This window comes from Peromyscus leucopus, chromosome 7 (assembly GCF_004664715.2).
Source record: "Peromyscus leucopus breed LL Stock chromosome 7, UCI_PerLeu_2.1, whole genome shotgun sequence".
In the NCBI taxonomy this organism is placed as follows: domain Eukaryota; kingdom Metazoa; phylum Chordata; class Mammalia; order Rodentia; family Cricetidae; genus Peromyscus; species Peromyscus leucopus.
The window spans coordinates 97,823,874-97,836,053 of record NC_051069.1 but is presented as its reverse complement, the minus strand read 5'-3'; the positions used below and the strand labels follow the sequence as shown (position 1 = coordinate 97,836,053).

The 12,180-nt window shown below is 55.9% G+C and overlaps 1 protein-coding gene across 1 annotated transcript in view; it reads right to left on the bottom strand.

The window, feature by feature from the left end:
- Positions 1-12,180, bottom strand: part of Col7a1 (collagen type VII alpha 1 chain) — a 32,260-nt gene that overhangs the window by 548 nt on the left and 19,532 nt on the right. The window contains 46 exon segments of the mRNA XM_028886929.2: positions 109-303; positions 403-531; positions 737-823; positions 949-981; positions 1,544-1,592; positions 1,746-1,799; positions 1,894-1,971; positions 2,645-2,761; positions 2,845-2,907; positions 3,268-3,330; positions 3,411-3,464; positions 3,953-4,006; positions 4,563-4,643; positions 4,905-4,940; positions 5,151-5,222; positions 5,471-5,542; positions 5,691-5,747; positions 5,826-5,861; positions 5,964-5,999; positions 6,185-6,229; positions 6,332-6,391; positions 6,516-6,551; positions 6,677-6,748; positions 6,909-7,016; positions 7,125-7,184; positions 7,263-7,298; positions 8,515-8,559; positions 8,653-8,697; positions 8,869-8,910; positions 8,991-9,026; positions 9,154-9,222; positions 9,350-9,430; positions 9,511-9,546; positions 9,656-9,718; positions 9,792-9,824; positions 9,933-9,977; positions 10,123-10,161; positions 10,277-10,312; positions 10,611-10,655; positions 10,848-10,910; positions 11,024-11,068; positions 11,148-11,216; positions 11,381-11,434; positions 11,521-11,556; positions 11,648-11,848; positions 11,934-12,056. Coding sequence (XP_028742762.1) covers positions 109-303; positions 403-531; positions 737-823; positions 949-981; positions 1,544-1,592; positions 1,746-1,799; positions 1,894-1,971; positions 2,645-2,761; positions 2,845-2,907; positions 3,268-3,330; positions 3,411-3,464; positions 3,953-4,006; positions 4,563-4,643; positions 4,905-4,940; positions 5,151-5,222; positions 5,471-5,542; positions 5,691-5,747; positions 5,826-5,861; positions 5,964-5,999; positions 6,185-6,229; positions 6,332-6,391; positions 6,516-6,551; positions 6,677-6,748; positions 6,909-7,016; positions 7,125-7,184; positions 7,263-7,298; positions 8,515-8,559; positions 8,653-8,697; positions 8,869-8,910; positions 8,991-9,026; positions 9,154-9,222; positions 9,350-9,430; positions 9,511-9,546; positions 9,656-9,718; positions 9,792-9,824; positions 9,933-9,977; positions 10,123-10,161; positions 10,277-10,312; positions 10,611-10,655; positions 10,848-10,910; positions 11,024-11,068; positions 11,148-11,216; positions 11,381-11,434; positions 11,521-11,556; positions 11,648-11,848; positions 11,934-12,056 — 2,989 coding nt within the window.

Below are 12,180 nucleotides of genomic sequence, written 5' to 3'. Positions count from 1 at the left end.
AGTCCTTTGATCTGGGATCTGCTCCAGGTCCGCGAGTCTCAGGGAACTTCCCGCCCAGTCACTGGTACATGTAGGTGCAGCCTTCACTGAGAGAATCTAGGCCCCTACCTGTTTTCTGGCTGTGGACCACTTGGGGTGGGCAGCGGCGCTCACATGCCTCACGGGTTCCAAAACGGTTGGCATTCCCTCCGCAGCCACCGTAGACAAAGGGGTGACAGGCTGTGCCACCAGGCACAGCTCGATGGTACCAGCGCAGGGTGTAGGCAGTACAGGAGCCCTCATCCAGTGGTAGGGAGCAGGGGTCTATGGTCATTGGTGGTTAGGTTACTGGGGGTAGTGGGGATCAGAGGAATCTGAAATCAGCAAAAGATCAGCAATGGGATGGGCTCCATCTGCCACTACCTGAACCTCTCTGGTCCCAGCCCTTGATATCACCATCGCCATCCCAAGGAACTTCTGGGTCCTGGTAGTCCTCCACAGAATACACCGAGTACTCAGAGAAGTCGTCATCGTCTTCAGGGGGTACCCGGCCTGCAGGTAGGGTGATATGCTGTAAAGAGGCCCCTGCTGGCTCTGGGACAGAGTAGATAGCAATGGTCTCTCCCATATGCAGAAATGTGTGTGTGTGTGTCCTGTGTGTAGACTTTATATGTGTGCAATATGCCCTGATGCGTGAGTCCACACATGCATAAATCTGCACCCCATCTGTACATGCCCCATGAACTGTCAGCCTCACCTTCCTCCTCTACATGAGAGACCCGGAGCACAGGCACAGGGTGAAGCTGGGGGCCAGCTGTGTCCGCAGCGTAGCTGGAGAGGGGTCCTGGAACAGGGCAGGTGATGACACAGTCGGCCACCCTAGCCACACCCCTGCTGAGAGGACCCAAATGATAGGAAGGGAGTCAGGGCCTTAGATGAAGAACATTCTAGAGACAGAAAGCTACTCACGTGATCCAGACGCAATAAACTGGCCCTGGCAGGCTGGAAGGGACAGAAAAAGGAAGAATGAGAAATGGAGAACAAGAGACAAAGGAAAAGATGGGGAGGTGGAGAAAGAGAGAGACAGAAGCCACATGCAGAAGTGAGGTACACAGAGCTGCAGCAGGACAGCCAGGGAGACACGAAGGAGTGAGAAGAGAAAACAGGAGAACAGGGAAGGAAGGAGAGAGACAGGAAGAAAGGTAGAGATGAACCCGCAGAGAAACCGGAGTACCAGGGACGCGAGGGACAAAGGAAGTCAGGGGCAGGAGGCCCAGAGGTGACAGCAGTCACAACAGGAAGGAACAAGGCTCAGAATCATCACTCCCCAACCTGTGCCACAGCCTCTGGGACAGCTCTGCCCCCCACTCTGCCCCTCCAAATATGGCTAGTCGCCAGAACTCTCCACAGCCACCCACATCCATCTCCCTCCATTAAGGGAGTCCTGCTCGCCTGTAGCCATCCATCTCTACCTGCCCTCTGTAAGTTCTGGGGACGTGCCAGCCCCCACCTAGGTGTCCTAGGATGGGGTGGGGGCAGGAGACTCCACATTAGACCCACTCACCACAATGCTGACTCATCTCCTGACGCACAAAGCCCCGGATGTCATCCTCCTGGGAACACAAGACCACAAGGCCCCTGAAGAACCCATGAATCATGGATCGCATAATGCAGGAATCAAAGACTAGTCATATAAGGCAAGAGCCCTGGGACCAGGGGGTCAGGGTGCTGGGTGACGCCCCCCTCCCTGCCCAAGCCAAACTCACGGTCAGCGCAGCTTCTCCCTTCTCCCCGCGAGGGCCAGCAGGTCCTGGTCGCCCCTATGAGCAACAAATGTGACCAAGTTGTGACAGATCTCACAGACACCCGAGACCATGCTCATCTCTGACTCCAAGCCCAGGAACCCACACTCACCTGCTCTCCTCTCTCACCGGGGGCGCCAGGAGCACCAGGAGCCCCCACCACACTCTCTCCAGGGGGACCTCGCTCGCCCTGTTTACACAAGGACCAAGTAGGCAGGGTCAGTGTCAGTGACAGAATCCGGGCAAGTGGAGGACCCCGGTTCAGAGATTGGAATATGGAGAGCAGCGCGTGGATTGTAGGTTCATGGTTTAGAGAGACAAGGATAGCTGGGGGTGCCAGGGGCGTAGCTCAGGAATACAGCCCTTGCTTAGCGCGTGCACGGCCCTGGGTTTAGTCCTCAGTACTGTCAGGAATGAGAAAGCCAGGCTGGAGAGGTGGCTCGGCAGTTACAGTACTTGAGCTTCCTATAAAAGACCCAGGCTTGGTTCCCAGCACCCACACGGTGGCTCACAACCATCTGAACTCCAGTTCCAGGGCATCTAATGCCTTCTTCTGGCCTTCTCAGGCACTAGGGACACACATGGTACACAGACATATGTTCAGGCAAAACATTGATACACAGAGAATAAAAAAAAAGAAATAAAGACAAAACAGCCAGCATTGCACATGTCTTTAATCCTAGCACCTGAGAGGCAGAGGCAATCAGAGTCCTGAATTTGAGGCTAACCTGGTCTACATATAGGGTTCCAAGCCACCCAGGGCTACATAGTGAGCTCCTGTCTAAAATGAGCAACCAAGCAAACAACAACAAAAGCAGGGAGGGTAGGGTCAAGGGTCAGGGGTCAGAGCTGGGGAACCCTACCTTCTGACCCTGAAGTCCTTCAGGGCCTTTGGGACCACCACCACCAGGTGGCCCTGGGGGACCGCTAGGGCCATCATTCCCCCTGGGACCTGGGAAGCCCCCAACTCCTGGGGGCCCCTGTGGACAGAAAAGGGCTCGTGAGGAAAACCCCTTCGGGATGAAACCACTACCAAAGGTCACAAGCCCTGACCCCAGCTTACCCGCTCCCCTTTCTCGCCTTGGTCACCCTTGGGACCTGGCTGCCCATCAAAGCCTCTGTCACCCTGGAAACAGAAGAAGGGAGAAACACACTCAGCCCTGACATCCCTCCGCTCTTGTATTCCCTTGAGCTTGGTGCCGGCCTGAACCAATGCCCTCTACATGCATGAGCCAAGCATGTTACTGTCCCAGCTGTGATCCCATGACACCAACCCCACTCAAGTCCTGCCCTGATACAACATGGCCGCTTCCCTCCCTGTCTACCCTTTCATCCTAACTCTCTGCTGTGACCCCAACCTCTCCTGAAATCTCAAAAACAGCCACACGTGATCGCCCAGGGCCACAGTCTTCCTTGAGTCTATCGTGACTTCCTTTGTCCTACCTGACCCCACCCCCATCATGTCCATTATCAAGAGCCCCTGTACCTTGGGACCAATCAGGCCCTCTTTGCCAGGAGCCCCAGGCTGACCCGGAATACCAGGCTCCCCCTAGAGGAAACAAAATGTGGGATTGGAGCTCTAGCCCATTGGCCCTCTTCATTTAGGGTGCATCCTACCCTGACACTCACTGTGTCGCCTTTCCGTCCTGCCAACCCGGGGCGGCCAGGAAAACCAGCTTCTCCCTGGAGACGGCAGATAGAGGAGTAAGCCTTGGGCCCCAGCCCCCACATTCCCCACTTCAGACCCCACATCAGACCCCACCTCCCCCACATCCCCCACATCAGACCCCACATCAGACCCCACATCCCCCACATCAGACCCACATCAGCCCTCACATCAGACCCCACATCAAACCCCACATCAAACCCCACATCAGCCCCACATCAGCCCTCACATCAGCCCCCACATCAGCCCTCACATCAGCCCCCACCTCCCCCACATCAGCCCCACATCAGCCCCCACCTCCCCCACATCAGCCCCACATCCCCCACATCAGCCCCACAGCCCCACATCAGACCCCACATCAGCCCTCACATCAGACCCCACACCAGCCCTCACATCAAACCCCCACATCAGACCCCACACCAGCCCCCACACAAACCCCACACCAGACCCCACACCAGCCTCCACACCAGCCCCCACAGCCCCGCATCTCCGAGTAGATCTATACCTTGTCTCCTTTGTCCCCATCAAAGCCACAGGCTCCCTTCATTCCTCTTTCACCCTAAGGTAGGAAAGCAAACGAGAAAGCACCTCCTCAGTCAGCTGCGATGGCACACCTGTAATCCCAGCACTTGGGAGGTAGAGGCAGGAGCGTCAGGAGTTCAAGTCCAGGCTTGGCTACATAGCAAGTTCAAAGCTAGCCTGGGCTACATGAAAACTAGTTCCATAATTTTATGAAAAGAGCCACTTCTGCCTTACCCGGACTCTTTGGTTCAACTCTTTTTTTTTTTTTCCGGTGTTTTGAGACAGGGTTTCTCTGTGTAGCTTTGTGCCTTTCCTGGATCTCGCTTTGTAGACCAGGCTGGCCTTGAACTCACAAACATCCGCCTGCCTCTGCCTCCCAAGTGCTGGGATTAAAGGCAGTGCGCCGCCCCGCCCCGCCCCGCCCCCCGCCGCCACCACCACCACCCCCGGCTTGATTCAACTCTTACTACTGGCTTTATACATTCCAACCCTGAGCTAACACTATGTAACCTGAGCCCCCAAATCTGACCCTAGGTCCTGTACTCTCCAATACCAGGCCATCTTGGTCAGAAAAGCAAAAGATTCTTTCTCACCTTGAGGCCCCGGGGACCCGTAAAGCCAATGTCTCCTTTGTCTCCTCGGAAACCAGGGGCTCCATCCTTTCCTGGGGCTCCCTGGGGACATGGATCAAGAAAAGAAAGTGAGGTATCAAAAGGAATCATCTTAGATTACAAGCAGGTGACTCCAGTCACCACCCATTGCCACGGGGACAGGGTCACCATCATAGAGTTCACAGCAGAGGCAGGAGCTTCTGGGAAAAGGAAGGCCATAAAAAATTAGGCCCCTAAAAGGTCAAAGGCTACATGGGCAGGGCCATCATGGAAATAGGGTCCTTGTGAAAACAGGGGGTCTCCATGAGATTGGGGGCATCTTACCGGCTCACCAGGGATCCCTGCAGCACCTGGTTCCCCCTGTGGGAAACAGATTGGGCCTTCATCTAACTGTGCCTCACTGCTTCTCTATGCACATGCAGTCCCTTGGCGGCCCAGTTAGTGAGGGCATGGGCTGCGCATAGATCCAGTGTGAACACACATGTGACCAAGGAAACCAGGCTCCCTCTAACGTACAAACCCCCCAGGTAGGTGTGAGGGATACATGACTAAACCTGGGGTGGAACTTGCCTTGGGTCCTGTGAGTCCTCGAACCCCAATTGATCCAGCCGAACCTTTGTCCCCTGGCTCCCCTTTGGAGCCCTTTAGGAGTCGCCAGAAGAAAGGACAGAGTCAGGACACCATCTCGAGTACCCTAACATCCAAAGAGCTCCCTGGCTGTTTCTAGACTCCTCATAAGACTCCTCATCTATTCCCACCTTGAGGTCCTGGAGTCCTCCCTAGGGTCCCCATACATCCTCTCTGCCACCCTTACAGCTCCTCCCTCCCTGACTGTGGAGCACACACAACCCGCAGGACCCCCCAGGAGAACCCACCCCTCTTCCTTGTACCTTGTCGCCAGGATTCCCACTGTCTCCCCGAGGTCCTTTGTCACCGTCCATGCCTCGAGGCCCTCGTTCACCCTAGGTCAGAGGTCAGAAATCGGGGTCGGGAGCTGGAGGCCCCTCACGTTCTGGAAAGCTAAGCTTTTGGACCACCTGGGCCAGCCCCACAGAACTCTTTATTACAGCCAAGAGGAACCCCGTTCACATCAGAACCAGACCCACTCACCATGTCCCCTTTGGCACCTCGTGGCCCTGGAGGCCCCTCAATCACGACTGAGTCACCCTGAGGGGCAGGGAGGAATCAGAAGAGTTGGGGGCGCCGCAGCCTCCCGCTCCAGCCCTCCCTGATGACCACACTTACCTTGTCGCCCTTTGGTCCTGCGGTCCCAGCGTCACCCTGTTGGGGAGAAGAATGACACTCACCCAAGCCGGGAGGCCCCAGACCTCAGTATCCATCCTCACCCCCACTCGCCGAGGGGTCTTTCTCCCACATTCTTACCTTCTCCCCTCGATCTCCCCGGCTGCCAGGAGGCCCCTACGTGAAGAAAAAGATCTGATGATGAGCTGTGGGCGTGTGGGAGGAGGGGTGAGGAAACGAGACAGAGGGCTAGAGAGGGATGAGGGCCAGAGCCAACAACCAAAACGTGAGGGCTGGGACAGACTGCGGAGTCCCGGGGGCACAGATGGGTCAGGCACTGGAGTCACACCGGCAGGACCTACCATGAGTCCTCGAGGTCCTTCCTGGCCAGGGTGGCCGTCTTCACCCTGAATGGTGACATTAGGTTCACTGACTCAGAGGTTGGGGATCTGAGACAAGGACTGTGATGGAGGGGTGGTGGGCCCCAGCTGTAGTGAGGACATACGTACCCGGACACCTGGCTCACCACGCTCGCCCCGGGGCCCGGGCAGCCCTGCTCCTGGGTCTCCCTAGAGATCAACAGGACACCGGGAATGAGGAAGGGGACTGAGGAGAGGACAGAGGATCCTAGGCACTTGGTGGAAGCTGGGGAGAGACAGTAGCAGAGGAGAGAGCCAGCAGCAATTCATCTACCTTGTCTCCTTTGAGTCCAGAGGTGCCGGGTGCTCCCTGTGGGTCAGAGTGAGGTGAGGAGCCTATAGGCTCAAAGTCCCCACATACCCAACCTCATGGCCTCGTCCCCAACAATAACCCTCACAAGGGCAGACTTGGGTCATTCAGGTAGTTCTACTCACCCCTGACCCTGGTGGTCCAGGTGGCCCCAAGGGACCTGGGGCACCTTCTCTCCCTGGAGGGCCTGCCAGACCCTATAGGAAATGGGACAAGGAAGATAGGGAGTGGTTTGGGGACCCCCTTCTTTTCCTCTTAAGAGAAAGGAACCAAGGAAGGACCTGGGTTCCTTCCTCACCTGCTACCAGAAGGTCTGGGAGTCACCAAGTCCCCACATGCTGTTCCCAGCCCTCTTACCCGTTCCCCGACAGGCCCTGGCTGGCCCATCTCTCCTCGAGGTCCTGGCTGACCAGGGAACCCAACAACACCAGGAACCCCAGGGGCACCAGGGGAGCCTGAGTCTCCCTGAAACAGATAAGAGGGGAGTGGTCACAGAAGGACACCTTCCCAGGTCATCCCCAGAATGACCTCCTTCCTCCCACCACTCGGAGCTGTGATGAGACACTGACTTACCTTCATACCTGGAGGACCAGCTGGCCCAGGGGGGCCCTGAACCCCAATTCCTGGCTCACCCTTTAAAGGAAAGAGGGGTCTTATCAGGCTTAAGGAGTGCTAAGGCCATGGCCCCAACAAAGACTCTTCCACACATACCTTGAGACCTTTGAGTCCTGGGGCCCCTTTTTGACCCTAAAAGATCAAAAAAAAAGAATTCAAGCTAGAGCGATGACCCCATGGTTAAGAGCACTGGCCGCTCTTCCAGAGGTGCTGTGGAATGTTATTTTAACTAGGCAAAGATGTGCTTCATTTGTTTTGTTTGTTTGTTTTTTTGGTTGGGTTTTTTTTTTTTTTGTTTTGTTTAGTTTTGTTTTGTTTTTTGGAGCTGAGGACCGAACCCAGGGCCTTGTGCTTGCTAGGCAAACAACCTACCACTGAGCTAAATCCCCAACCGTGTTACATTTTTTTTTTTTTCTGCCACAGAATATCACTTTAACTGTGTAAAAGAGTGTTACTTTTGTTTATGCTGCATTTGTCTAATTATGTAAAGATGTGTTACATTAGTTTCACTTTGCCTGCATGAGGCACCTGATTGGTCTAATACAGAGCTGAATGACCAATAGCTGAGCAGAAAGAGGATTAGGTGGCCGAAGAGAAAAAGCCTGGTACACAGATGCCCCAGGGTCAATCCCAGGACTCACATGGCAGCTCACAACCATCTATAATCCCAGTCCCAAGGGATCCTATGCCCTCTCTGGCCTCCAAGGGCAACGGGCAGGCAAGTGATGTACAGACAAACATCCAGGCAAAACACTCATACACATTATTTTTTAAAAAAAGTGCAGGAACGTGAACACTAAGCTTCTATATGAACCAAAAATATTCCCAGGGGAACTCAGATGATTATGAACCTATGGGAACTCAGACAGGACCATAGGCTTGTGAGGGCACAGGCCAAGGGAAGCCCAGATGTGACTACAGACACGTGGGAGTTCAGGCATGACCACAGGCACATAGAGCTCACACATGAGCGTGCAAACACAAGGAACCACAGATGTGGCACTCAATGGAAACTCCCATGAGGAAACTTAGATGTGACCACAGATGTGTACTCAGACAGACGGGGGCGGAAGACAAGATTATAAACACATGACCAAGCTGAGGCCTGCAGGATTTCAGCTGTGTCCATAGACCTGGGAGATGACCGGGTAACGGACATGCATGGGCTCAGCCATGGTAAGGAACAGGAGATCAAGCATGGACAGCCAAGCTGGGTCCACAAGTATGGAAGCCAAAAGCATATGGCTATGTCTTCCAAACAGAAACCTCCTGAGAACACAGGTTCAGAGACATGGACAAGCCCAAGAGCGGCCTTGTTTTCATGGTCAAGCCCAGACTCCAGACTTACATCTTCCCCAGGGTCTCCAGGCTCTCCTGCACGGCCAGCTTCGCCCTGCACATAGAGGATGGTAAGGGTCCCTGGCCTCCCAGCCTCACCCCTACTCTGCCCAGCACTTAGACCGGAAGCCCAGAGCCACTCACTCACTTTCTCACCCCGTGGTCCTGGCAATCCTCTGTCGCCTTTGGCTCCCTAGGGACATAAGGGCCATGTGACAACACTGGCATCATTGTCAGTCACAAACATGAATCTGAAGGAGGCAGGCCTGCCGCCAGGGTCCAGTGTGGGGAATATTGTGAATGCTAAGAGTCATGAGGACGGAGGAGCTATGGGTCAAAGGACCCCTACTGTGGGTACACTCACCGGCTCACCCAGCAGGGCTCCAGCAAGGTCTCCTGGGGCTCCCTGATAAGAGGGGGGGGCGGTCAGTGGGTTCCTTCACTCCCATCCCTTAGCCCGTTCTTCCAGTACTTCCGCCTACTCACCTTCTCCCCTTTTGCTCCAGGGGGCCCGACCACCGCCTGTGGGGAACGCCTTGTGAGGAGCCTAGCCACCTTTCCTTCCCACCCCCACCCTGCCATCCCAGATGATAGGTGAACACTGAGGCTTAGGGGTGAGCAGAGGGTGGGAAGCAGAGCCAAAGGTCACCTGTCCAGGGGCCCCCACAGGCCCAGGTTCTCCTTTAGGTCCAACAGGGCCAGGCAGACCCGGTAACCCCTGTGAAAGAACAGTGTGAGGAATTGAGTCTCTTCATCACCCTGTTCCCGCCACCCCAGCCTCTATCCAGCCAGCTGGGCACGGGACCCCACAACAGGCCCACTACCGGCTTTCCTAAAATACATACTGGCACACCAGGACCTCCCCTGTCTCCATCCTTTCCACTGGTACCATCACGACCTGGGGGGCCTGGCTTCCCCGTCTCCCCCTGAAAAGATGGAGCTCAGTCAAGATCCTGCATAAGGACTCCTAACCCCTGGAGCCCAGCCCAAGGCTGGCAGGACTTACCACTTGTCCAGGTAAGCCTGGTGATCCTTGTGGCCCCTGGTGGGGAGAGCAGATATGAGGGTCATTTGGGGTGAGGTACAAAGGACACTGGAGAATGTGGCACCTGAGGATCTAGAATATGGTTTCCCTGTAGCAACTCACTCACCACAAGGCCTGAAGGGCCAGGAGGGCCAGGAAGTCCCACAGCTCCAGTAGGTCCGGGCAGACCCTGGAAGAGGAAGTTCAGAAGAGCGCCAACCCAAGTGTCCTAGCAACCCGACCCCAAGAGGTACACCACTCACCCGTCCTGGGGGTCCTGTCTCTCCAGGTTCCCCCTGGAAAAGACCCAGAAACAATGTGCTCAACTCCATAATGGGAAAAGACATGCCTGGAATCCCCCATCTTCACATGTCTAGCCATTCCCCTTCCATGCCTAGACTCACCTTCAGGCCTGAAGGTCCCTGGGGTCCTGCAGGGCCAGCAAGACCCTAGAGGAAAGTGTGAAGGCAGGGGACAGGGGTCAGTGTTGTCTACCTGGGCTCCAGGATTCTCATGAATAAAGCCTGCATGTCAACAATGACAGATTCCATCCCCTCCCTCTCCTGCCCTCCCTAGACAGAGTTTCTCCATCACTCACCGGGGACCCGGTGGTCCAGGGTCTCCATGGCCACCCTGTTGGAGACAGTTTGATGAAAGGAGCCAGGCCAACCCGGGGGGAGTTGGCAATGGTTTTCACTGGGGCTTGACACAAAATGGGAACACGAGGGAGGGGCTCTAACATACTCACCGCTGGGCCAGGGGTCCCCCTCGGGCCCTGCAGACCCTGCAGAAGAAAGGGGCTCATGAACCTTGGTCCAGGCCTCACTCTGGCCTGTTCCCATCTTTGGAGGGCCTTTGCCTGGTGAGTACTCGACCCTCCTTACTTCTCAGACACAGATGACCATATATACCTGTGGGCTGACCCATCACACACAGACACACACACACACACACAGTAAGCCTGTCAGACATCATGCACCTGAGTTTACAATCTGTACATGGGCATATCCTTGATCCTCTTGAGTAATAAACACACAGCGAGGATCTCAAATCCTAGGCCAGCTATCCCTGTGGTCACTCACCGGCTTCCCTTCAGGCCCAGCCACACCGCGCTCTCCCGGAAGACCCTGTAAAAGAATAGATCTAAGGCCACCTTGCCTTTACACCCAATACCAGCTTCTTCACTGCCCACCCTGCCCCTGACGGCCAAGGACAGGACTTAGTTCCCAAAGAGTGCCGATTCCAGCCCTGCATATGAGACAACACACGTAAGAGCCATATTCTTGTGTACCCGTGTGACCTCTGGGACAAGAACTCACCGGGCTGCCGTCATGACCCCTCTTCCCAGGCTCTCCCTGGTCTCCTTTGGCTCCTGGCACACCCTGAAAACAAAATGCGGTGCCCTGAGCCCCATCCCCTGCCATGTGTGTATATATATGTGTATACTATTATGGTATGCCCCATCAAGAGGGCACAGTGGGGCAGGAAGCCTCACTCTGTCTCCTTTGGGTCCACGGTCACCATCACTGCCTGGCTCCCCCTGTACAGACGAGATGTCAGATCAGATCAGACTCTAGTGTTACCATAAGGCATGGGTCACAAACTGACCCCACACTGACCTTAGCACCCTTGAGTCCAGGGGGTCCTTGTTCTCTAGAGGGTCCAGGACCTGCCTCATCAATGGCCACCTAAAAGTACAAAATAACGGAGGGAAGATGAGCCTGTCATACTGGTGTGAAGGGATCAGTACAGGTCCCAGGATAACATAAATTACGGGGTTGAAGATACTACATGGAGTTTCTGGGGCCCAATCTCAGGGTAGCATCATCACCATCACAGGCTGGGTGATCACCTTGGGGCCAGGGGGGCCAGGTGGTCCAGGGAGGCCAGGAAGGCCATCTCTGCCCTGCAGAAGAAAAGAAAATGGGAGGTTGTATGGGCCAGCTCAGACTCCAGGAAGGCCTGCTTCAGGGTGCGCCCCCCAGCAAACACCTGTTCTCCACGGTCTCCTTTCTCTCCGCGTTCGCCCTGCATACAAAGAGCAGGGTGAGACCAACATCAGTGGAGAGGCCAGTTTCTCTAACCTTCCCCTGGCCCTCCTGGTCAGCCCCAGGCTCACCCTCTCTCCTGGCCTTCCTGCCTCCCCGGCACCACCAGCCCGGCCTGGGAGTCCAGGAATGCCAGGCTTTCCAGGTTCTCCAGCAAGGCCAGGTGGTCCAGGTGGGCCCCTCTCCCCGAGGGCCAAGCCAGGAGGTCCCTGCGGGCCAGGGTCTCCACGATCTCCCTTCAGCCCGCGTTCTCCAGGAAAGCCAATGGAGCCCTGTGGGAAGAGATGGGTGAATGCTGCGGCTGTAAGATCATGCCCTCCGCCAAGCCTAGCCTCTGAGCAGCCAGCAGCCACTTACCTCCTTGCCCGGAGGGCCTCGCTCACCAGGGTCCCCCTTGGGGCCAGGTCTCCGCTCAGGCACGGGCAGGAAGCTGCCAGAACTCTCACCCCAGGTCTCCACAATGTCCCGCAAGGCCGACACCTGAGGAACAGTGAGGGCACAGAGGAGCAGGGCCTGTGGCTGCCCCAGCTCATCCACAGGGCCCTGTGGCCTCTGCTTGTCTCACAGGGCCCCGCTTGACCCCACCTCCGTTCCTAAACAACCT